Genomic DNA, 25,677 nt, shown 5'->3' on the forward strand with positions numbered 1-25,677 from the left:
ATTTATGCACGAAAAAATGAGCACATTATTTTAAAATTGTAAAATAAACGTTATTTACAATTTTATAATTAATTAATTTTATTATAATTGAGAATTAATCTATTGACTTCTTTGGTATGAAGTTATAAAAATGTATTTTTAACTTTTTGCAGAAATATTTTTCCCACTACGCCATGTCTCAAATACATATCTGTCAAATGTCTATTATTGGACTATATAAAGTAACAGGGCGCAGCTACTGTATTGCTAATTTCCAAAAAGAAATCCAATAAGATAATTATGTAATTAAAAGCGCAAAAGGTCCATTCGCTTTACTTTTGATTTTCAGAGCAAAGAAGGTCAGGAAAATATTAAAACACTAACACTACTCTTGTAATTCAATGGATTACAGCATGATCCAAAACCGAATTTTAGATTTATGTTAAATACTTCCTTCAGAATTTAGGAGGTGGAACTTTACTTGCAAAACAAGAATAACAAAAATTAATAGCTAATGCCTGTCTGCCATTTTAATTTTTGTTTTTACTTATAGTACACTGAATACTACTTATGTTGTAAGACAAAAAGATCCAATAATATTCATGCTTTATCCGCGATATATCAAGTTATCTATCAAGCGGCGCTATTTATCTGTTTATTATCATATATTGAAGAGGCTGATGCAGAAGACTTAAATAAAAAAGATTTGTGATCACTTCTTAAAAAATACTTTTTTTAATTAATTAATTGTCTTTAGCAAGCAAATTAATTTTGCTTTATTGTTTAAAGCTTCAGAATGCGAGAGTAAATAAAACTATGAATTGATTGAGACAATCGAACACTGTTAACGAATAAAAAGATGCTTAGACAATTTTATTTCTCACATTAAGTGATCAGTTCGTGGAAAGTAGTCACTTGGGTCAGTTCTTTAATATTAAAGTGTACATAGGTAAGAAAAACCAAATAATCGGGATTTTTTAAACGGAGAAAGGATTTTTTAAACAAGTAAAATCTGTGGGAAAAACCATCTACATCTATACATATCTATCTTTGTTATTTTCTGTTTAGTGCATGGATATTAGTGTTTTAGAGTAATTCCAGAATCCTTAAAAACAATTCCTTTTAAGCACTTGTTTACCGAGTTTCATAGTTAAATATCCTAATATCTGTAAGTGTAATCTGTAAACGAATGATAAACTAATATTAAATAAATAATATAAAAATATTTTATTTTATTAGGAAAATTCAAATAGCCGTGTAATGCAAATAACATCGGGGCAAGTAAGGAAATGAACACAATATCCAGATATGCTATTAACAATCTTATGACGCTTATTCGCGTTATATTCAGTAATAAGATAATTTAAATATCACATAAAAAAAGAAAAGTATCAATTTAATAAACAAAATGCAAACTCGCGTCTTATTCAAAATTTTTGATAATTCGATAAAATTAGTGGCGTTTACAATAGAAATAAATTGTGAAAACTTTAGTGTTATTATTTTTCACAAATGTTTAACTTGTATATCGAAAACCAGAATGCATATTTAAACTAAATTATTATAAAAATGTCATAATCAACATTTAACTTCATTATTCACTTTATCACTATTTAATCATTTATATTTATTATTAACTTTTGTGCGCAGAAGAATTTTCACACAGAAATTATTATTCTCAAATACCTCAAATATTAATTAAATTAAAAATCATATTCAATACTGCACGATTTTGGGTGGCAAATAGACTGAGAGGAGCTAGGGGCCGAAGGTGCATACGCTCCTATCCTCTTTTACCTTTTTAATATTTGCAAAAGTTATGTGAAAATATTTAGAATTACTCTTTTTAATATTATGCATTGGCCATTGCCGTCAATTAATTTAAATTAGTGGCAAAGTTCAATAGTTTCGGTGCACATCTCTGGAAAAAATACCTTAAACGTTAGAGTGAGAGAAAGAAAAAAATTAATTGATTTGGAATGAATGTGTCAATACATGATTACAACTGTAGTGGTAGATCTATGCGTAACAAATGCGGTAATTTCTCAAGCAAACGTAATTGTCGTTACTTTAAATGTTTTTATTTTTTTACCATTTCAAACAATTTTTGACAAATTTAATTGAAACCACTTTGTAGTGGGTCTACATTTGAACAAAATTAGTTTTTGGTGATAATTTGATTGATATTTGGATATACTTAAGCCGATTTCAAACACTTACATGTTAATATAAGAAATAACATACTTATTTCCTGAAAGGCAGTACATTTGATTTATATCAGTTTTTTGTTCGATTCGCAAGCCTCACAGCCTTCAGAATCGATGACTATGTTATTCTATGAATGGTTTTAGCGTGCGGGGGAGTAGAAAGAATATTTAAATTTATAGAATTTGTTTACTTGACTACAAACAAATTCAAAATATCAAATATCGTCACCTAAAACGCAAAGAACGTATCGAGAAAAAGTTACTAATGAAATTAAATTTTTTATTAATTACGATCCTTTACATTATATTACACATTCGTATGTATCATAAAAATGTCTGATATAACCAAGTTATATCCAAAATTCAAATTTGTTTCAAGACAAGAAGTTCCTACTTTAACGTGTTTTCCTTCTCCTCTAAACTTATGAAAAGCGATGTTATGTTATTTTGTATTTTAGGTGACGGTGCCTCCACATTAATTTTGCAGAATACACATATAGAATAATCAAAATGAATGGAAAGGATGAAAACGATTATGACGAAAGGACATCCGCGGGTATGGAAGAATACTCAGACGAATGGGAGCATGGAAGCAAACGAACCATAAGTTTTTTCAAACTATATCGATTTTCATCGGCTTTTGAAAATGTTCTACTATTTATTGGATTAATAATGTCCCTTATAAAAGCGCTTACACTCCCAGCAGTGGTAATAGTTTATAGTGAATTTACCGCAATGTTAGTCGATCGCACATTGGCAATTGGTACCAGTTCTAAAACGTATGCACTACCCATTTTCAGTGGAGGCAAAATGCTGTGAGTTTTTTTAATGACATGTATTCAAAAGAGAAGTGTGTTCAAAACAGTTAACGCCAATATTCAAGCTGGCACCTTCAAGGTAAATCTTTAAGAAACTATATCTACAATTTGGGCAACGTTGCAATTAGGACATAAAAATTAGATTAGGCTCTTCCATTGAAATAATTGGGTTTTGTTTTCGAAATGCTTATGATTAAGAGAAAGAAAGGCTTCAGTTGAGGTCGTCATTTAACAGATCGCAACATATCTAACAAATTGTATGCCATCTTAGCGAAATATTATTCACTCTGTAACGCATTCGCCAATTTTTGAAACACCAAACTGGTAATAAATATGTACAAGGTTTGTCCGGAAAGTAATAGGACCGCCGACTGTACTTCGGAGCGTGCGGGCACCGACTGGATTCGGTTGAGGGTGTTTCAAAAATAGTGCTAGATGTCTCCGAGCATCTGGAGAGTCAGGACAAACAGTGAGTGGTGCAAAACAAAAATACAGAGTTAGTTAGAGCAGAGGTACGCGATTAAATTCTATGTGAAACTCGGTAAATCTGCGACCGAGACGTTTGATATGATCAAGCAGGCTTACCAAGATGTTGCTTTAGCAAGAAGTGGTGTGTTTCGGTGACACCAGGCCAAGCAGCATGCACCTCGGCTTTCAAGGCTATTCCGGAGAATGTCTTCCGTGACGCCTTCAATGCTTGGAAATCGTGCTGGCAGCGCTGCATCGGCGCAGAAGGAACCTATTTTGAAAGTTTTTATAGAATTGTAACTATTGGTTCAATAAATTTTTTTAAGTCGACTCTGTCCTATTACTTTCCGGACAAATCCTGTACACAGGTTCGGCTTCGGCCTTGAAACATTCTCTGAATGTCTTCATACTTTTTGAACACACCTCAAGTACAAAGTAAATATATAGTAGGTCCAAATGTAGCCAAACTAATTTTCAGAACGAACGCAACAAACGAAGAGAATATGTCGGAGTTGTACAATGATTCCATTTCTTATGGCATTCTTTTGGCATTAACATCCATAATTATGCTGATATCGGGTGTTCTAACTGTGGATATTTTTAATTTTGTGGCATTGAGACAAGTAACGCGGATGCGAAAAATATTATTCGAATCTGTTATTAGACAAGACATTGCGTGGCATGACATGGCAACTAAACAAAACTTCACGCAGCAAATAATAGAGTGAGTAGATTGGAAAATTGAAATTATTGCGCCTTTTTTATATGCATTAATTATTTCAATGATCTTATGGGTATATTGTTTATTTATAAATTTAGTGATGTAGAGAAAGTCAGGGACGGAATGTCCGAGAAGGTTGCCCACTTCTTATACCTCATATTTGGATTTATTATAACAATATGCATATCGTTTGCTTATGGTTGGAAGCTCACATTGGCAGTCAGTGTATATATACCAATCGTTATTTTATTGAATTATTTTGTGGGAAAGGTAAGAAAAACCAGTATCGAGGTATTAAACTTATTATTTTTTATAATAACTGAAATTTCCATATCAAACGCTATAATATTTAGAGTTTTTAAAGTTTTGCATTTAGAAAAAAATAAAAAAATAAAAAAATAAATAACCATCAATTCAGTACAGTTCTGTATTTAACAATACTAAATAATAAAAAATTGGACCACCCTGATAAAAAATGAGAGCAAATTTACATTACTGCGACTTAAATTTCGCTAAATATATTTAATAAAAAAAAATATTTATTTATATACTAGTATGTACATACATACATATATCTAACTGCGCTAACAAATTGTCTTCTAATTTTCCACTGTCAATTTTTTTGTATCGAATATGATGCTTCACAGTATCAAAGTAAGCTAACCAAAAGAGAACAGGAATCTTATGCCGGAGCCGGAAACATTGTGGAGGAAGTTCTTACTGCTATACGAACTGTCGTAGCCTTTGGTGCGGAAAAAAAGGAATCCGAACGCTATGATAACTATTTGATTCCTGCTCGAAAGGCCAGTCAAAGCAAGGGTGCGTTCTCGGGATTTAGTGACGGTGTTTTAAAATCAATGCTCTTTCTTTCTTGCGCTGGCGCATTCTGGTATGGCGTTAACTTAATTCTTGAAAATAGAAATTTGGAAGACAAGGAGTATACTCCTGCAATTTTAATGATAGTAAGTACTGTTAACATTAAATAAGACAGCATATAAACATTTTTTGATCAAATATTCGCAAATTCATTAAATTATTACTTAATTTAAAATCAATACATATTATACCCACTACTTTTGAACTCTACAAATTCTAGGCATTTTTTGGAATTATTGTTGGTGCTGATAATATTGCACGTACGGCACCATTTTTAGAATCCTTTTCTACTGCACGAGGTTCGGCCACAAATATTTTCAAAGTTATCGATACGAAATCAAAGATTGACCCATTATCCAGCGATGGCAAACTACTTAACTATGGATTGCGGGGAGAGATTGAATTTAAAGATGTATTCTTTCGGTATCCATCTCGCCCAGATATTATTGTCCATCGTGGGCTGAATTTCAAAGTTAACGGAGGTCAAACTGTAGCTCTCGTTGGTTCATCTGGTTGCGGAAAATCAACTTGTATTCAACTTTTGCAGCGCTTCTATGATCCAATTTTCGGTTCAGTTACTTTAGATGGTTTGGACATTAAAAAATACAACATTCATTGGTTGAGATCTAATATGGCGGTGGTTGGTCAAGAACCGGTATTATTTCAAGGAACTATAGGTAAATATAATAAATAAACTCATTTTATATAACAAGAATGATTTCGTTGTATATTCAATGCCCACACAATTCAATGTCCCACACATATAAGTACATATGTGGGGATGGAGTACCGACGTTATGTTGCTATCAAATAATTGGAGTCGGGAGTTTCAACTTCGGAAAAAAAGATAAAATTTTTAGTACCTTAATTTAAGTCGACTAAAGCTACTTTAAAATATTTTGATACATATCATATATAGTATATACCATATCGGAATCAAAAATTAATAAAAAATACTTATTCGTGTAGCGGATAATATTAGTTATGGCAAAGCAACCGCTACTCAACGAGAGATAGAGGCTTCAGCCAAAGCTGCTGGTGTACATGAATTTATCTGCAGTTTGCCTGAGGTGATTACTAAATCAGTTATTGTATATATTATCTTATGAAAACATTGCTTCATTAATTTCACAAATATTTAGAGTTACCTTACTGTTATCGGCGAAAAGGGATCTCAGCTCTCCGGTGGGCAAAAGCAGCGCATTGCTATTGCTCGAGCTCTCATACAGGATCCAAAAATACTATTGCTGGACGAAGCAACATCTGCACTAGATTATCATTCCGAAAAAGATATACAACAATCATTGGACTTGGTAAGCAAAGGTCGAACAACCATTGTTGTATCTCACCGGTTATCAGCTATACGCGGAGCGGATAAAATAGTATTCTTACATGAAGGCAAAGTATTCGAAGAGGGTTCACACGAGGATCTCATAGCATTGAAAGGAATGTATTATAATATGGTACGCGCAGGTGATATTAATGTAGCGGATGTTACTGAGGACAATGCAATGGAAGAGAAGAGTAAGTAGGATAGTTTTACGAATCAGTGAATGTTAAGCGAATAATCGAGATGCCATTTGACTTAAATGGGACCTTAAAGGCCATCCATCCGATTTCAAAAATAATGCGTCAAGTGCTAAAAACTATTTCCCATTCGAGCAATTTAAAAAAATGTAAATCCTTTTACAGAAATTAATGTCAGCTCGTTCGAGAAATCTTTCGAAACTGATTTAATAAATTTGGACAAAAATCATATTTCATATGAACACCCAGTCTTGCATGCAAATCATAAAGAGAAAACAACAGATGATGATGACTCTGGAGGAAACTTCTTTTTAACGTTCAGGCGAATTTTGAAGATTGCACGCCCGGAGTGGTGTATGCTTCTTTTTGGTGCCGCATGTGCGATAGCGTTTGGCTTCACTTATCCAGCATTTTCGGTAATCTTTGGAGAATTTTATGCCGCTTTAGCGCAACCTGACGAAGAAGTTGCTTTGCATCGCACTTCGCTTCTATCAATTTACTGCTTAATATTGGGCGTCTTAACTGGTGTGGGCTGCTTTCTACAAACATATTTGTTCAATTATGCGGGTGTATGGTTAACAACAAGAATGCGTTCAATGACGTTTATGGCGATAATGCGACAAGAAGCGGCTTGGTTCGACCAAGAAACTAACTCTGTGGGCTCACTCTCAGCGAGATTAACCGGCGATGCCTCCGGTGTACAAGGCGCTATTGGCTATCCACTAAGCGGTTTACTGCAAGCATTTTCTAACTTTGTTATCGCATTAACGTTATCACTTTATTATTCATGGAAGCTAGCTTTAGTGTGTGTATGCGCTTGCCCCGTTATAATCGGATCCATCATATTTGAATCCAAGTAAGTAAATTAGATTTGATGCATAGGGAATCAGTTATATGAATATACTTGTATATATTTATATTAAAACTTTTGTAATAAACTCAGATCTTTCAGTCTATAAATAATAAGTAGTATATACCGGTCTGAGATATGCTTCCTTCGTTTTTATTTTAGATTCATGAGTGCTTCTTTGGTACACGAGAAGACAGCTTTGGAGGAGGCGTCTCGCATTGCAACAGAAGCTATATCGAATATTCGAACAATCGCTGGTTTGCGGCGCGAAGCTCAGATTATCGAACGTTATAATTTGGAAATTGACAAAGTGAGGTCAATAATCGGACAAAAGTTAAAGTATCGAGGTTTGATCAATGCATCTGGACAAGCATTCGTATTCTTTGCTTATGCAGCAGCCCTTTGCTATGGGGGAGTGTTAGTGTCAGAAGGAAAGGTTCCATTCCAAGATATTATCAAGTATGTTAATATATGTATATATATCCTGTATGTACTAAGTGAAATCATGCACGTGCATGTACTTAAATACATCATTATGAACTAAAACTGCATGGCTGCTGGTAAAGGAGAGACGGGGGGAGATCGGGAGCAATTTCTCCGTAGCTCGGAGTTCTCACGGAGGTCGGTGCCCTACAACAATGGTTTGCTGATTTAACGATTCTCTACGATCCTCGGGCACCAGTGGTATTTATATTATGTACAAATATTACTACATATTTTACGTTAAAGGAGTGTTTATAACAAATTTGGGTTATTAAACAATAGAAAAGAGAACATTTAATATAATATACATACAAATGTATGTATGTATATGAAATATAAATTTCGAATCTTTACAAGTTCTGTTATTTTTGTTTCAAAACGACTAATTTTAATAGCTACACACATGCGCTCTCATGAATAATATTTATCAAACTTACATATGTATGCATGTATTTGTTCTATATGTAAACACATATTGTATTATATTAGATCATAAGTCTGCCATAATTTAGTTTGTGATACGTAAAAGACCTTAAGCAAATTGTCACTAATTCACATTCAAACTCTTGTTTTAAATAACTGTTTGTTCATTATCACGTTTGAAACTTATTGTATTTGTCATATATGTATAATTGCAATTTGCAGAGTATCTGAAACACTTTTATATGGGTCCATGATGTTAGCTCAATCATTAGCCTTCGCTCCGGCCTTTACTGCTGCTCTAGTAGCGGCCCATCGGCTATTCCAAATTTTAGATCGTACGCCAAAAGTTTTATCTCCTCATGGACGAGAGAACACGACCGCAGAGAAAGGCCCAATAATGTTCGAAGGTGTACGATTTTCAAATATCGAATTTAAATATCCCACACGACCGGATGTCAAAATTTTAAACGGATTAAATTTGGAAGTGCAAAAGGGAAAGACTGTTGCTCTGGTTGGACGTTCCGGCTGTGGAAAATCTACGTGTATACAACTGTTAATGCGTTTATACGATCCAGACAGTGGCACTATTGTAAGTTTAATTTTCTTTTCCCTTTATTTTTGTATTAAGAATAGCAGTTTCATTATATTGAAACTCAACTTATTTGTAAAAATTGTAATCTTTGAACGGTATTTCTTCTTAAACGACGTAGGTGAAAATTAGATTTTTAGTTAATTATTAAACCGATAATTAAAATTATTTGAGCGGAACTGAAAAATTAACCAATTTTAATAAATGTTTGTGGTTCATTTGTTTTCTCCCTATAAAATCCTGCCAACACTATATAGAGAATGACTCCAAACTCTCCCTATTCGTATAAGGCTTTAACAAATAAAGGGGAATCCATTTCGAGGTTCCCTACTGCTAAAAAAACACAGAAACTTCAAATTTAATAGGTATTTTTTATAATCATTCGAAAGAACATTCTTTGGCGTTTATTTTTTGAAGATTATCTCTTCAAAATTCAATATATCAAATGTTGACCGCGTTTGCGTCTCAGATAGTTCATCTGTTGAGTCCGATTTTCGATGACTCGTTCGAGTATTTCGATTAGTAACGGTCGACTGACAGGCTTAATGTTTTACTCCAAGGCCTGAATCGAAGAGAGTGTGGTAACACAAGTGTACCCTCAATAAATCCATTGATTGATGCGATGTGTGGGAAGTGGCGCCGTTCTGTTGAAACCAATTGTCGCCGAGACTTCAGGCATCAAATAGTCGGTTATCATGTCACGATAATGAATAATGAAATATGGAATGAAGAAATATAGACTGATGATTCAAACGGCCCACAACCACACCAAACCGTTATTTTTTCTGGATAGGAATGACATTTCTGAATCTTTTTAGGTTGCTCTTCGTCTTAATGCGGCTTCATCGCTGAAAAAAATTTGGCTCGAAAACGTCGAATCTTCTTGGAAGTTTTCAAGAGCCTATAGAGCGAAGCGATGCCGCTGGGAAGATCGAACGGCTTCGATTCTTGCACAAGCTGTATTTTCAATGCGCCAACTCATTTCATACGTTAGTCCGAGTTGCTGCGAACAGCGCCGAAACGACTCTCCACGGTGCTATATTTTCTACACTACGTGTTTTACAAAACGTGAATTTTCGTAATAAAAATGATTGGGAAACGTTGTTCAGGCGTAAGTCTTACCACGATGAAAAGCCAAACGACACAGAACAAAAATAACATGGCTTGAAACGACTCACGCGTGATCCGTCAAAAAAAGGTTATTGAAAAAAGAACCTCTACTTGGATAACCCGTTGGAAATATTATATAATTTATATTTCTTTGTTGAATTCCGAAATATTGAAATGATCCGAAATTATGAAACGGAGACCCTAAACCATTTGAATGAACCAATTAAACATACATAAGTATATGCACGTATGTATATGGGGCAAGAACTTCTTGAACCCTATTGAGTTGTTATTCGACGATTTGCATCGGCCAACGACTTTATTTGGTCCAAATTAAATTTCAGCTGTTCAAATATGTATGTATATAACGGTAAAGCGCTTAAGTGGGAACACCTTTACTGGAGCATTTCTTACATAATAATTTATCTGAATGATTTTGATCGATCAGTTTGTAAGTAGTATTTATATGATTTAGTAGTCCTATATAAACAATTTCTTCAGAGATTTTACCATTGGCTTGGATAATAATCTGTGCAAAATTTTGTTAAGAAATATCACCAAATAGACAAATCTACAAAGGCATGTACCTATTTGAGCCCTCAGTTTATATGACCCCTATATGTTATAGAACAGCTTCTTGGGGAGAAAAGGACGTGGGCAAAATTTCAGATCTAAAAAGCTGAAGGCCTTGCTCGCGTATATATGTACATATGTATGTATAAACAAAACTCACCCAAGTTGCCTTGGTAGTATTACAAACTTCATTGGTAGTAAAATTAAATATTTCAATAAACATATTTGCGTAAATTTGTATTTATTTATTGTTTGTATGTATAATAAATTATCTTTGTCATTAAATATGAGTTATAAAATGTATATGTTAACATATTTATGATATGAATGTATTATTTAAGAGATTGAACGACGACGACATTCACAAGGATGTATCAATCGAAGGTTTGAGAAGAATACTAGGACTTGTCTCACAGGAGCCATCTCTCTTTGAGCGAACAATTGCAGAAAATATCGCATATGGTGATAATTCACGCAAAGTGTCAATGGATGAAATAATAGCAGCCGCGAAGTGTGCCAATGCGCATTCGTTCATTGTGTCTCTGCCAAATGGATATGACACACGCTTAGGTGCACGAGGTACTCAACTATCTGGCGGTCAAAAGCAGCGGATTGCAATAGCTCGAGCTTTAGTGCGGAACCCCAAAATCTTGCTATTAGATGAAGCAACATCTGCTTTAGATTTGCAGAGCGAACAGCTGGTGCAACAAGCTCTAGATGTAGCATGTACTGGACGAACGTGTATAGTTATAGCACATCGCCTATCAACTGTTCAAAATGCTGACGTAATTTGCGTTTTGAAAAATGGTAAAATAGTAGAAATTGGAAACCATCAGCAACTTATTGCACTTAATGGAATTTATTCAAAGCTTCACAAAATGCAGAGTCACGAAAAATAATTCTTGGTGAATTAGATTAGGGGATATTGTATGAAGGATTTTTAACGTGATGAATTCGATATGCTTGAAAATATTAAATTTTTATGTATATTTAAATGTATGCTTTTTTGTTTAGTAAGTGTAAAGATAAAAAATGCAATATATGTACATATGTACGTATTTTGATGCTACAAAAGCTTTTTACTTTGACATATGTATGTGCATACACAAGTAAAACACAATAAATACAACAAAAAATTAAACAATGTGGACAATTTTATTTGACAGGTTTGCATGAAATTAACAATTTTGAAAGAAACATAAAGACCGCTAATTGTTGCATATAATAAAAATGTAAAAGCTTGGATATTGCTTACTTAATTAATCTATGGTTGTCAAGTAAATTTAATACTAAAATAACATTTGAAATGTACATTTTTGGAAGCTAACAAAAAATTTCCTTTGTGATCACTAGGTGATTATAAGAAAAGAATACCAAGATGTCAATCTCTTAAGTAACAATTCAGCTTTTAGTGGTAGTTAAAAAAATTATCTGCCGAAGATATGGATTTTATCCTCAGCTGGGCTATGGAATATCCTTTCTTATATTAAAATTTGTTCCCATGCGTAAAAATTTATTTGAACATTTCGTTTCATAACATCTCCTCAATCCTTTGAGTGTATTGGTATCACAAATTTGTGGCCGAAGGGACTTTTGTATTTAATCCCAGCATCACGATAAAATTTATCTGGTATGCCTAAATTACATAAATATAATTTTCCGTAGTTATTAGATGAAATGCCATTTAAAGGTAATATCGGTAAGATAGCATATTTTATGCAAACATCTTCAATCCCATCTGGGGGAGGGTCTACTGCAAGGACAGATGCTCTGCAAAAAGAAAGTTTATAATAATTCAATTTTAGATAACTAAGAAGCTCTATTAGGAATGGCAACTTATTTTTTTTTTTTTCATTTTGAAAAATGTGTTCAATAATTTGCAAACAGATATATAAAAACCAGACTTGATACTCACCTATTTTCGCTCAACCATTTCCGTACTTGGCCATTTAAATTTTTTGAATCCGTAGATAGGATTACAAGGTCGGGTGTTGGCAATTCTATAAAAAAAACAGCGTTACGTGTTCAGCAGATACATATATACACTTTCTTTATATAACGTACCATTGACGGAGTAAACAATAACATTGTCCGTAGCTTTGAAGAGACCAATTTCCCTGCTTTTGTTAGTTGTATTTTCCTTCTCCATATAAAGTAACACTTTTAAACCATGCGACGCCATTTGACGTCCAGTTGCAGCACCAATATCACTATTCCTTTAGAAATTAATAATAATACATGTGTCAGAATACAGTTGCTATAAAACAATGTTACTGACCTTAAATTAATTGATTTTGTACATATTATTACAACTATTGGCCATTGGTGGTAGTTGGTTGGTGTAAGTCTCCTAGCGCCTCCTAATATTAATATGGCGAGATCAGTTACTCCTCTTGCAAGTATGTCCAATTGTCGTGGGAGGGAAAGTCCTTCTTTTTCAGCTATATTTTCAATTTTTGCACGTACAAAATATGGTATAGTTGGTATTATTAGTCCTTCATCTAAAATACATTAATTTTATTAACATTAACACATTTTTCACGAAATTTTACTCTAGTACTCTTCACCCGTAACAAAATCCGTAGATCCATCGAACATATTTTCAATTTGTCTCAGTCTTACAGGTTCACTGACCAATATATTCTCATCATGTCGGTATTTTTGCATTGATATTGAAGTTTGACGCACCAAGTCTGGCTTTTGCTCAGACTCAATTATGTCCCAAATGGCTTGTTTGTTAAATAGTGCTAAATTTCCCTCAAAATCGAAATCCTCATGTATCAGCGGATCATCGACTGACGTGCCAAATGTTTGGCTATGTTTCATGTTATCTTTTCTAAGTTGTTTTCTTTGTTTACGATTATTGCCATTGTTATTTGAACCGTTATTAACATATCGCGTTTTTGTATTTCCGTTTCCGTTACCAGGAATATCGGGTGCATTTGGGAACCCACCATTTAAGATTTTCTTTGATTTTATATCTATGGGTTTGGAACAAGAGGCCGCTTCTTCACCCACCATATTCGCAGTATCAAAGTTATCAACATCATATACATTCACAGAATTTGGTGAGGATGGAAATTGTGTACTTCCCAAACGAGCCTCGACTTTTGGCGGTAGCAAGTTTCCGAAAAACTCTTTAACACTGGAGTTAAAATGCATTTTTCCATTGTCAAATACTTTACTTTCCAAACTTTGTACACTATGGGATATAATATTAGTAATTACATATTATCAAATGTTAAAATTTTACTTACCTTCGATATTTGCCAGAGTCAACTTTCACTTTTGATATTCCTTTTGCGAGTTCACCAACAGGATTCTCATCTTTTGGGAAAGTGCTATTTGGTAATGAGGAAGCCTGATCTCTTTCAAATACATCATTTCTTTCAGGTAAGGCCAGTGCAATTTTACCGGCATTTGCGAAATTTGGCAGTTTAACAGAAGCAGGTTTTTTGAAATCAGTGGTTGTGATAGTACTATGTCCATTGAATGTTGGTAAAAGGGAAATACTAATGATATCTGCTGATCTGTAATTGCAAAACTTCGTAATTTGATTATAAATAAGGGAAAATATTTAAACATACCGTAAATTGACCTCCGCATCTTGCTTTTTTAATGGTATACCATTCCGAAATGCTCGTACAATAGTTATTACGTCTACTGTTATATTTTTGATAACCCCTTGAAATACACCTAAATTTGCGTCGCACTCTATGGAAACCGCTTTGCCTAGCCAACCATCTCCCATTTCTTCAAAGTTTTTGATTTGTAAATAGAAATATTAGGTATATGTGCTATATGTATATATTTTCACTTATGTTTACAATGATAAATTATATTTGTTATAAAGCTTTTAATGTTGCAGGCGGTTTTGATCTCAAAAGTAAAAATTCATTTAAGTACCCGGCTGCAAATTAGCCAACCACTATGCAGTCAATATTAGAGATGCGTTAAAATATCGATATTTGTAGGCGATTTATGAAATTTCATCCAATCAAGTATTGTATTTATAACTGAATAGCAAAATGAATACGAAAAAGTGACTAAAATCTTTTAATAAATTATAAAAATTACAATAACATCAATAATGCCGTTAGAAAACATTCTGGAAATATATCGCCAAAATATAACATAAATAATCGATTATTCATATATCGAAAAATACCGTAACACTGGTGCAATCTTTATCGTAAAAGCAGTTGGCAAATTTAGCAAACTGGTAATGTTTTATTAATCAATGACAAAAACTAAGTTATATTTTAAAACCATTTTTTTGGTTATCCATTTTATCTGATGACAGACCTCACTTCTTATTTTAATCGATAACGGAAGTTATCGGATATATGCATAAATACTCATTTACACCTAAAATAAAGAGCACATGCTCACATATGCATGTACAGTGGGTTCAAAAATAACGTTTTTCCTTTACGCGGTTAATTTGCGGAAAGTTGTTTTATATATTTCAAATCAACACATGTTTAATTGCGATAACTGACGGGTACAATTCGGTCAGTTTTTTTAATTAGGAATAAAGTAATGTTCAACAACCTTCCAGTGTCCGAGTGTCTGTTTTTTATAAGTTTTCGCATTGTAACCAAATCTGACAAAATAATAAATTTTGGGCATTTAATTGAAAACACCCGATTCTGATTTTTGAATTTTCAACCATACATAAAGTGATTTAAACTTGTTAGCTGTCAATTAATAAATGTTTTTTATCATTTGCAATTAAAAATCTATATTCCCAACCATCACATGACAAAACATTTCAATACTTTTTAAATTTCGCCTTTTCTTGTTTTACCTTTTTTTTTTAGTGATTTTGAAGCCGGGTAATTGATTTGCGCTCTCAATTTCAAGTGACAAGAGAGTTAGGTACCTATTTATCTCCGTTGAGAAACGTTTTCCTAAAGGACTTTAAACAAGTTTAAACAAGTAAGGAAAGACCAAGTTCGGGTAAAAACAAACATTTTATACTATAAAACAATCGTAGCCAGGGAAATACCATAAGATGTTGGAAAATCAGTATTTTAAGGAATGCTGCAAATGAATTCGACGAAAGGGTTCAAGGATTACAATCATTTTTCGTTCTTATTAAGTTATATTATAGTTCATGGACTCACTTAACCTCATTACCCTATATTTTTTATATAGGGCATATTGGTACAAAAAGCGACATAGTTAACTCAAACATAGTACATGCATACAAAGGGTCTAAATTAAATATATTGGGTATATGAGGAAAATATGTCATAATCAAAATGTTGGGAATTGGGTGCTACTTGTAGTACTGAAACGATTTCATTCATTTTAGACAATACAATGTATTATTAACAGGGAGACATATTCTACGAATTTAATTAAGAAATCTCAGATTGATATACATATGCACATATGTATACGGTATAACGTCAATCGGAAGTTCGAAAATCTTTAAGGTCCACATTTTCTTTATTTGGGGGCTTGAACAGTTTATCATAAAGGCACTATTAGTGTAAAATTGAATGCCTTTGGCTTATCGTGCTTTTAGTAGTTTTCAACTTAACCGTGATATGGAGAATGGGCGTAATATTTTAGCTGGTTCACCCATCACAGTTACCAGAAGCCAATCAAACAGAGGATGTTTGGGCTTTAATAAAAGAAAAAATATCAAAAAAACATGTAACGTCAACAAAAGATTTCATTCGATTACTCTAACATATTTGGCGGTCTCTTCCTGTGGAATATGCGGAAAATTTAATTGCAAGATGTCAGGCTTTAATAGACAACGCGGGAGATTGGAGCAATTATTAAATACACTCTGGAAAAAACCAAAACGTTATTTTGAAAATTAATATTAACAACTTTACAATTCTTATTCATCAGCTTAGTGATTCTGTATTTGAAACAAAAATTGTTTGATATAATTTGGTATTTATATTTTTATAACAGGAAGTTCGTAAAATTATTATTATGTAGTAATAAACAGAAAAATAAGTACACAAGTCAGCGTAAAAGGCCTCGACACCGCACTTTATCTTATATGGCGGATTTTTTCGTTGCTATTGGGAACTTTACAACTACTACCAGAGACATTAATCGACTCCAGCAAAGCCTTGACTACCCTCAATAGCTTTTACTAATTTATCTTTTAATTGGACGTAGCCTTCATAAGGTGGTAAATCCAGACGATTGAAACTGAAACAAACATATATGAGATTATCTTTCGAACCATTTGTAAGCTATTGTTGAGTGTAAATACCAGGTATGTGCTCGAGGATAGTTATTAGGAGTGCCCCACTTTTCAATAGTGAACATTTGTGGGCCATTGGAACCGTACAACTCCTTAAAGCCATTCATGGGAACGCGTGAAGTGCCAGTAACAAACTGTAATAAGCGCGAACGCATCTCGTTTGAAAAGGAGAGTACAGCGCGCCAAAACCATTGTATAATTATATGATTTTGGTGATAATCTCCCTTATAGAGTGTATTTTCTCGCCAATCTTTTACATCAATGTTTTGTATTCCACACATTAATAATTCCAACTCGTGCTCGTCAAATATCTTAATTAAATTTAATGGAATTATTGAGCCAAAGCCATCCAAAAAAGATGACATCTGTTCTTTAACACGTGCAACGAATCGCCATTCAATGACAAGCCTGGAAGAAACAATAAAAATAATATACTGATAATATTTAAGTTCATAACTCCTCACTTTATATATTCATCCTTGTTCTCGTCAGTAACCTCAATATTTGAGCCTCCTGGCTTTAGCTCGTGTTGGCTCTTTTGGCCAAACGTGTCTTCGTCTAAAGAAAATGTCAATTCCAATTGCCGTGGGTCGTTCTCTTTTATCCACATCAAGGAATTATAATACTCGGTATCAACTGATTCCATATCTTTCAAATCAATTGGCTTTTGCAGCATCATTTTATAAAATGGACGTATGAAAAATGCATCTAGGAGTTTTCCATGGTATACAGCCATACCGGCGATACGACCGATGAATCTGCAAGATTTTATGTAGTTCTTTAATGTACTTAAAATATATTTACTAAAATTAAAAAAGTATCATTCGGAGTAATGTATTCTAAAAAAGATTAATGTGCTAATAGTTGTGTTTAAGTTTTTTCCGAGTTTTTGATGACAATTATCCGAAATTTTGTATGTGTTTCCAATTATATACAAGTAATTTTTCTATTAATTGTGGTTATCAGCATAAGTTCAAATACTAAATAAAAACTATTTTTTACGAACTTGAAATAACTTAAGTGCTCCTCATTACACAAACCACTGCCATTGTTAATTTGTAGTGTATAATTATCCATAGCTGAATATTCAAAGAGTCCATAGTATGGGTTAAACATTTCCTTTGATAGCAAATAGAACCACTCTCTTGCCAGACCTCCATAATCTAAAAAGGAAATCACTTTTACATATATATTTTTCTAAAAGAAAAAAAGAAAATATTTCACTTACCCAACCCGGTTTCACCTTCGAACTCTACCCACAATTTAGTTTTTAATAAATCGGTTTTGGTCACAGAGTTTATGATTCTGTAAGAATCCTCTAAAATTGAGGAACGGCGAATACGAATCTCAAATTTATTCGGAACATTTGTCTACAAAATGAATTTATGAGAAGTTTATAAAATTCTATAAGAGAAGCTATGTAAACTTACCGGTTTTCGAATATGACTCTTGAAATATTCATACTTTTGCTTGTAATCTCTGGAATATGGTACAGCTTGGCCAGCAATATTTGGATTAGATAATCGTGGATCTTCCCACTGGGTGGTGCGAGTATCTAAGAAATTATTCAATTTAATTGCAACATTCATATCTACATGTAGTTTTAAGAAATGGTAAAATGATTTTCTAGCTCAATACTTACTATGATCAATGTAAAATACTCGTCCATCTGTATGAACACGTTCTTCCCAACCTTCCGGCAAGGGACCCAAATCATCTTCAACTCGTCGTGTTTGATTTGGCATTGGGCTAGCACGACCATTCCTTGGATCTATCCATGTCGTACGCCGCGCAGCATGATCTATAAAGAAAGTTCTACCATTTGGTGCCACCTGCATTGACCAATTTGGCGGTAATGTGTCTTCATCCGATCTAGGGGTGACCTACAAAAAGAAAAAGAAATTCAGGGAAAAATATATATATGTATATTTTTTTCAGGACTTACTGGAGGTCGACCAGAATCCGATTCATCCACACTAATGTGGAAACGTCGTTGAAAATCAGAAGCAGCTGCTTCAACGTTAACATTACTGTTGTTAGTTGCTGAGCTAATGATAAAAAAGATCTGTTAAGGCATCTTCATATATTAAGAAATTTTGTATTGAGAAAGTAAATACAATTTCAATTTTTGCATAAGCTTAATGAAAGGTGAAATATAATTAAATGTAATGTTAATTTAAGGTTTTATAAATTTATTATAATACTTACACTAATGGGCGTTCCCACTGGGTAGTCCGTGCAGTATGATTAACATAATACGTTCTTCCGTTTGCGTCTTGCCTTTCCTCCCAGCCCGACGGTAATGGCTCGTGATTAACACTGGATGGAAATTGACTCTAAAAAAATTCAGCATTAAACATAAATCAGATAAATGTGAAGTTTACGTTTACCGTTGGAGTTCCGCTCATCCGTGAGACTGTTTCCATATGCTCCCACTCTCCGTCAACGGTGTCACTTTCACTGGTCTCCCCTGTTTCATGTATAAATGCATGATATATCTCTAGTGTGCCTTTTATCCGTGACTTTGCGCTGCTTGAATATTAATGTGCATATTATAACATAGATATGTGTGTATATACATATGTATGTTTTATTTCATTAAAATAAAAACTTTCGAGAAACATTGTGGTTAAACAAAAATAAACAAAATTAAATTTTAATATATAAAGAAACGAACAACAGATTACAGATCTTCGGTGTAAAAAATAAAGTTCACTCTAGTGCACTCTTCTTTAATTCAAAACAAAACGAATAAAATATAATTGTGTAAAAAATGAATTTAACATACCCTACTGACCTTCTCGGTCTTAGTGAGTAAGTTTGTGGGCTTATAGTGGTATCTTCTTGCTCTGTAGGTAAATTATTGAGCGTTAATTCAACCATGCCCAAAAAGTCATCACGTGTTAGGCGATTTTCGTCAAATACTTGAAACACTAATTTGTGCTCGGAAGGTTTGACCTGGAAAAAGGATAACGAAATTGAGCATAAGTACAACTTTAAAGTAGTTCTTTGTTTTCACTAAAAAGTTAATTTACCCTGAATACGAATTCTTCATTCCAGGTAGGATTGAGTGTCTAAAATACAAAGATTAGTTATATATACATATAGTATATTAGATACTCCTTGAAAAATTGTTAACATGTACCTTCTTTTTGGTCTTCGTTAAAACGGAATCTATATTTATATCACCATTAATTGTATTTAAATCAATCCTTACGTATGGGTCACTAAAAGAAAAAAAAAGATTTTTTTCAAAACAAATTTAAGCAACATAAATATTTTTAATTACAAATATCGCATAAAAGTAGATTTAAAGATTTCCATGTAATTTCAAATAAATTTAAATGTGGGTACAAATAAATAGTAGAAAACAGTCCTTACCTTGCCCCAAATATATCCTTTTTTGCTAATGATTTTCCATTAATGATTATAATACGTAAATGGCATGTATCACTTGAGTCGTTCTAAAAAAGATAAGAAAAACAAGGTCCATTCATAGAAAAGTACCACATACTTTATTAGCTGTAGTAAATTAAAATATTTTCATCCATAAAAAATTGAAGTTTATTAATCTAACTAATACTAATTACCTAAAGTAATAAATGTAACTATAGTCTTAATTATACACTTGTTGAAAGCAAATAATGGTGTAGGAGTAGATTAATAAGTGGTTCTCTGTTAACTATTGTGAATGAATCACAATTTTCACAAGAACTAAAGATTTGGGATAAGTTGATGAAAAGAAACAAATGATTTTATAATCTTGAACAACTTGTAATATATTAATTATTTAGCAATAACACTTTTATTTTAACTTACATCATGATAACCATGAATTTGCTCATTCGCTGCCGCCTCAGCCATATTTAAAACAAAATTAATATGTAGTATTCTTTACAACGCAATGCAAACACCAGTCAATTATAGATTATTTAAGTTCTTCGTATACGCTCTCCAAACCACTAATGCTATAACTTTTACTAACTAATAAGTTACACCAATTTGTAATTTAATTAAAACCGTACTTTGCATTTAGTTTAGGTTTCATACTAATAGGTTTACGATATTTTCAATAATTAATTGGCCACTGTAGTATTTTTTTAACAAAGCCAAAAGACATTTCATATTCGCAAAAAAAATATATGTATACACCTTTACTATAAATATGTGGAACTTAAGCAAAGCACTTGGCCTGACCGTGTAATTGATTTATAACAAACACGTTGCAAAATTTACGCCCAAAATTAATTAAACATTGCTCATTTATTACTTTCGTTGTGCAAATTATCATCTGACAACCTACCGCGGCATACCCACACAACAACACTTTAGTAAACTTCACTTTCTTGAACAACCTGCCAATTATGCATTTCACAAGTGTAGCCACTTTTTACAATGTATTCAACATGGAGGATTTTTGAAATAAGCCCAATTCTTTGTATACGATGCTATTATGTCATTCTCAACAAAAGATAATTAACATTTCGTTATGAGCAGTAAACGGTTTTTTTTTAAATCAGTGACGATACAGCAGTTACTTAGATTCGGCTAGAAACAAGTGTTTCTATGGTTTTAAAACTATTGCTCAATTTTCTTAGAAAAGATAGTTGAATTCTAATTATTATAATGAATTAGGCTTCGTAGCATCAAAAAATCACTACGTAAGCATTTGCTAAGTTATTAATTTAGCCAAATTATAAATACCTCTGAAAAGTTTTAATTTAATTTGGTCTAATTTATTGAACGCGCTCTTTCCCAGATATTTGAATTGAGCAATCAATGAAAAACTCAAAATTTGACATGTTATCGAAACGCGTTAACATTGAAAAATATCGAAAATTCACTGCAATAACATAAATTTCTTCTCTAGACAAGGTTATTGTGAGTGTTTGGGGGAAAATATATATTTCGATCTTAAAAATATAAAATAAATAGATAAAAGTATCAAAATGTCGGCCACGGATCAAATGAGGGCAATGCTTGATCAGTTAATGGGCACAACTCGTAATGGAGATGATGGACGCGGTCTTAAATTTTCTGACGCCCGTGTGTGTAAAAGTTTTTTGCTAGATTGTTGTCCCCATGATATTCTTGCTTCAACTCGCATGGATCTTGGAGAGTGTCCAAAAGTTCATGATTTGGCATTTAGAGCTGATTATGAAAGCGCAGCCAAATCGCATGACTTTTACTATGACATAGAGGCGATGGAGCATTTACAGGCTTTTATTGCCGACTGTGACCGTCGCACAGAATCTGCTAAACAGCGACTTAAGGAAACACAAGAGGAATTAACTGCTGAGGTGGCCGAAAAAGCAAATGCAGTACATGCATTAGCTGAAGAAATCGGCAAAAAACTGGCTAAGGCCGAAGCGCTTGGGGAAGCTGGAGAAGTGGAAGAAAGTATGTCTTTGATGAAGGAAATAGATGAATTGCGAACTAAAAAAATTAAAGCAGAACACGAGTATCGTACATCAATGCCTGCATCAACGTATCAACAGCAAAAGTTGCGTGTATGTGAAGTTTGTTCTGCCTACTTAGGTATTCATGATAATGATATTCGACTAGCTGACCACTTCGGTGGTAAGTTGCATTTGGGATTCCTCACTATTCGTGAAAAGTTGGTAGAATTGGAAAAAACTGCAGGGCCCCGTAAAGCAGAGCTTAAACGAAGCGGAAAAATTAATGAACGCGGTGATGATAGACAAAGATCGCGATATTTTGTAGGTGGTCGTGAATTAGATCGACGTTCTCGTGTACATAGGTCTAGATCTAGAGACCGAGCACGCCGTAACGAACGTGGAGGTGGAGCAAGTAGTTCTGATAATAGATCCGAGAGACGATCAGAAAAGGACAAAGAAAGGGAAAGGGATCGTGACCGACGAGTAAATGCTGCTTCTCCTGTGAGGGAAGAAAGAAAACGGTCAAGATCACGATCCCGTGCACATAACTACAGTTCTAGACGGAGGTCACATTCTCGTGAACGTCATCGTCGTTAAAAACAGATTTTGTTGAAAACGGAAATGCAACTGTATCCTACAACATCATCATATGATTTAAATGTGTACATGACGATTCCGGTAGCACGTATGTAATTAATAAAAATATTTTCCGCATTTTATTATGTAACTAATCATAAATTCGATTGAATGTTTTCTTTTTGCGATTTCTTGAATAAAATCTCTTTCTCGATTATAGAAAAATATCATAAACCACCATTGTTCAGATTTTGGTATGTAAAAACTTATTGCTTATAAAATAAAATATAAGTACGAAAATAGTAAACTTATCTAGGTAAACTAATGACTGACCAGAACAGTAAGCTGAGTGGACTATTTCAGACCCAGGTGTCACGAAAGAGCGTGGTCTTATGATTTCAGTACTTATGGTTCACAAATTCACATTCTAGTTAAAATGATTTGTCTTGGTACATATTTTACTGATGGTATGTAGTAACTTCAAATACACAAAAATTTATTATGTAAAATGATTTTAACATCATTAGCATTGTCACCGGCTACCTAATTGAACTTAAACCAAATTCAACATAGTATCCTCTTTCCTGGGAATTTGGGTATGTATTTGAAGTACAACAGTTATTTGAAAATAACTGAGTTTTTTTTGTAGCCCCCATCTATGAAATATTAATATGGTTGGGAAATGAAATACCTGTCTTATTGCGTATAGAGTTTTTAACAACCTGTGGATAAGAAAATTCTAATAAATGTTACAATTCAATTGGCCCTGGTATGTATTTAAGTATGTATTTTGTACAACTTTTCAAATATACATAAATCACAACTATTATAAATCTGGTTTTCTCTTTAATCGTTTTCTGCTTTTATAAACTACTTAACTGCGGTAGGAGGTGTAAAAGATATATTTAGTAGTTTTAATTCAAGAAAGAAAGATAATATAATTGGATGTCCAAAAACCAGTTGATTATCTAGATGACAAAATATAAGTATTTTTGTTCATAAATCATCACAATGGAACAATTTTCTTGAGTAAATATAGAAGGAACAATTGAAAATGGTAAGCTTGTCCACATACAGATATACATTAAGCACAGGAAATTAACATTCAGTTTATTACAAAATTTGTGCGCAATTATCTTGGCAGTGTTTAAGTCGACAACTTCCGTGATAAATATATGTAGGTCTGTATACAATATAATATATACCGCATGAATACTGCTGAATGCATTATTGGTACAGAAAATGTTGTGGTTTTGTTTAAGGATAAACAAAAAAAGAAGAGGAAGTACATAGATGACCAACATTCTCCGGATATACAAAACTATTAAATCTCTTCGAAAAAATATACATTTCATCAAATTTAATACGTGATTTAAAAGTAATTTAATAGTGAAATCATTGAAATCAAGTATTAAGTAAGAACATCTCTTATTAATATATTAGTTAGAGCTCAGTTACCGTGCATCGTGGTATCTCTTTAATTGTCAAGAGTGTCAATAATTCCTATAAATAAATTAAACCGCAAAAATTAATGAATTTAAACTATATTTCCTTATTTACGAAAGTAAAATATGGCAACCATGAAGACTGATAAGCTATCAGCTGGCACGGTTTCAGTGAAAATTTCGAACTGTTGCGGTATTTTCTTTTCTGGCCATGTTAGGCCAATTCACATAGAACTTTTGCTTCAATTTGCATTAGACATTTGTTTTGAAAGAAAAGTTCGATGTACACTTTTGTATTGTTTTATGTTTGTTCACACAAAAAGTTTTCGAAGCGAAGCAAACTATAAGGCAACAATCATCTTTTTTCGTATTGCCAAGCAAATGTTGCCATATTAATTAAACAGAAACACTGTTTCAGTATTGCTTTCACGCAAATGGAATGTTGTAATAGACCTTTCCCTAAAGGTCACCCTTGACAATATCGACATAAATACCTGAATTGCTTACTACGCCGCAAAGCCTCAGTTAGTGACTGACGCAAGACCGTGGAACGAATCAGCTGATTCGACCTATCTTAAGAGAACGCAATGTAACCGTGCGATTCTGTAACTTGAGACAGTCTTAAGTCTCTAAATTTGAGATTTTAAGTTAGAGACAATTTTTGAGACTTGAGATGATATTGCTATTCTGTAAGTGACAGTCACAAAATCTATTACATTTCATTATTCAGAGATGTTTTTACACTTGAATGAAAATAAATATGTCGATAACAAATATTAAATTTTCTATAAGATAGTCAAAAAACATAATTATCAATAAAAATAAAAATATATGTTGACTTTGTTTCATAATATTTACGAAATTTATGTAAAATTGATTTATTTTTAACCTTTTCATGTTTGAGTTGCTTACAAAATATAAAGAAACGACAATCGATTAATATCTACGATGATCTCTATTCAGTATATTCAAAATGGCAGACAAGAGTTCTTTTTAGTTTTGTGACCTGCCAACTACCAGGTCTCAATATTTTGAGACTAACGCTAGAGACTGTTTAGTGAATAGTAACTAGTCACAAATTGAGACTTTGCCTCAAAATGTCTCAAATAGAGGCTAGAGACTGGTTACAGAATCCCGCTATAAATGAACATTCACCACCGCTTCTGCGGTCCGTGTACGTGGAGTGAGCTGATTGTTCTATTACAACACAGGGCTCCCAGTTTAGATATTTTGGCTTGAATTTATTTGAAATATTCTTAAACTAACTCACAGTCAGAGTCGAATAGTATTATTCATAAATAAGTAGACCATTCTTTAATAGTTGGATTTTAGCTTTGATTTTTTACATTATGAAAAATTAAAATTGAAAAATTAGATGTGTGCAAAATTTTGTAT

The 25,677-nt window shown here is 33.1% G+C and overlaps 4 protein-coding genes across 9 annotated transcripts; 2 read left to right on the plus strand and 2 right to left on the minus strand.

Moving 5' to 3' along the window:
• Window positions 1-832: 832 nt before the first annotated feature.
• Window positions 833-11,768, plus strand: LOC126763767 (multidrug resistance protein homolog 65). The gene is made up of 12 exons (XM_050481540.1): window positions 833-928; window positions 2,645-3,001; window positions 3,951-4,196; window positions 4,292-4,463; window positions 4,841-5,155; window positions 5,290-5,746; window positions 6,039-6,139; window positions 6,212-6,593; window positions 6,762-7,452; window positions 7,609-7,905; window positions 8,575-8,941; window positions 10,966-11,768. The coding sequence occupies exons 2-12, from the start codon at window positions 2,697-2,699 to the stop codon at window positions 11,521-11,523; spliced, it is 3,891 nt and encodes a 1,296-aa protein (XP_050337497.1). The 5' UTR covers window positions 833-928; window positions 2,645-2,696; the 3' UTR covers window positions 11,524-11,768.
• LOC126763768 (enhancer of mRNA-decapping protein 3) lies at window positions 11,761-14,622 on the minus strand. Of its 2 annotated transcripts, XM_050481543.1 has the most exons (8): window positions 14,531-14,622; window positions 14,212-14,377; window positions 13,882-14,154; window positions 13,192-13,826; window positions 12,903-13,125; window positions 12,689-12,840; window positions 12,540-12,624; window positions 11,761-12,394 (listed from the first exon to the last, which is right to left on the minus strand). In XM_050481543.1, the coding sequence occupies exons 2-8, from the start codon at window positions 14,373-14,375 to the stop codon at window positions 12,169-12,171; spliced, it is 1,758 nt and encodes a 585-aa protein (XP_050337500.1). In that variant the 5' UTR covers window positions 14,376-14,377; window positions 14,531-14,622; the 3' UTR covers window positions 11,761-12,168. The 2 variants fall into 2 exon arrangements, with proteins under 2 accessions (XP_050337500.1, XP_050337498.1); XM_050481541.1 differs by having other exon boundaries at window positions 14,212-14,622.
• A 1,859-nt stretch (window positions 14,623-16,481) lies between these two features.
• On the minus strand, window positions 16,482-21,194 carry LOC126761579 (E3 ubiquitin-protein ligase Nedd-4). Of its 4 annotated transcripts, none has more exons than XM_050477887.1 (15): window positions 20,682-21,194; window positions 20,244-20,326; window positions 20,008-20,089; window positions 19,898-19,936; window positions 19,660-19,820; window positions 19,253-19,391; window positions 19,071-19,198; window positions 18,808-18,910; window positions 18,505-18,745; window positions 18,293-18,417; window positions 18,091-18,232; window positions 17,869-18,025; window positions 17,327-17,620; window positions 16,872-17,270; window positions 16,482-16,807 (listed from the first exon to the last, which is right to left on the minus strand). In XM_050477887.1, exons 1-15 carry the CDS (start codon window positions 20,724-20,726, stop codon window positions 16,705-16,707), a joined length of 2,241 nt encoding a protein of 746 aa, XP_050333844.1. In that variant the 5' UTR covers window positions 20,727-21,194; the 3' UTR covers window positions 16,482-16,704. The 4 variants fall into 4 exon arrangements, with proteins under 4 accessions (XP_050333844.1, XP_050333843.1, XP_050333842.1 ...); XM_050477886.1 differs by having other exon boundaries at window positions 19,253-19,394; XM_050477885.1 differs by having other exon boundaries at window positions 19,651-19,820.
• A 504-nt stretch (window positions 21,195-21,698) lies between these two features.
• LOC126762004 (putative RNA-binding protein Luc7-like 1) lies at window positions 21,699-23,670 on the plus strand. 2 transcript variants are annotated; one of them, XM_050478463.1, is made up of 5 exons: window positions 21,699-22,946; window positions 23,058-23,091; window positions 23,154-23,304; window positions 23,365-23,433; window positions 23,487-23,670. In XM_050478463.1, the coding sequence occupies exon 1, from the start codon at window positions 21,812-21,814 to the stop codon at window positions 22,856-22,858; it is 1,047 nt and encodes a 348-aa protein (XP_050334420.1). In that variant the 5' UTR covers window positions 21,699-21,811; the 3' UTR covers window positions 22,859-22,946; window positions 23,058-23,091; window positions 23,154-23,304; window positions 23,365-23,433; window positions 23,487-23,670. The 2 variants fall into 2 exon arrangements, with proteins under 2 accessions (XP_050334420.1, XP_050334419.1); XM_050478462.1 differs by having other exon boundaries at window positions 23,058-23,304.
• The last annotated feature ends 2,007 nt before the right edge of the window (window positions 23,671-25,677 follow it).

This window comes from Bactrocera neohumeralis, chromosome 6, assembly GCF_024586455.1.
Source record: "Bactrocera neohumeralis isolate Rockhampton chromosome 6, APGP_CSIRO_Bneo_wtdbg2-racon-allhic-juicebox.fasta_v2, whole genome shotgun sequence".
NCBI lineage: Eukaryota > Metazoa > Arthropoda > Insecta > Diptera > Tephritidae > Bactrocera > Bactrocera neohumeralis.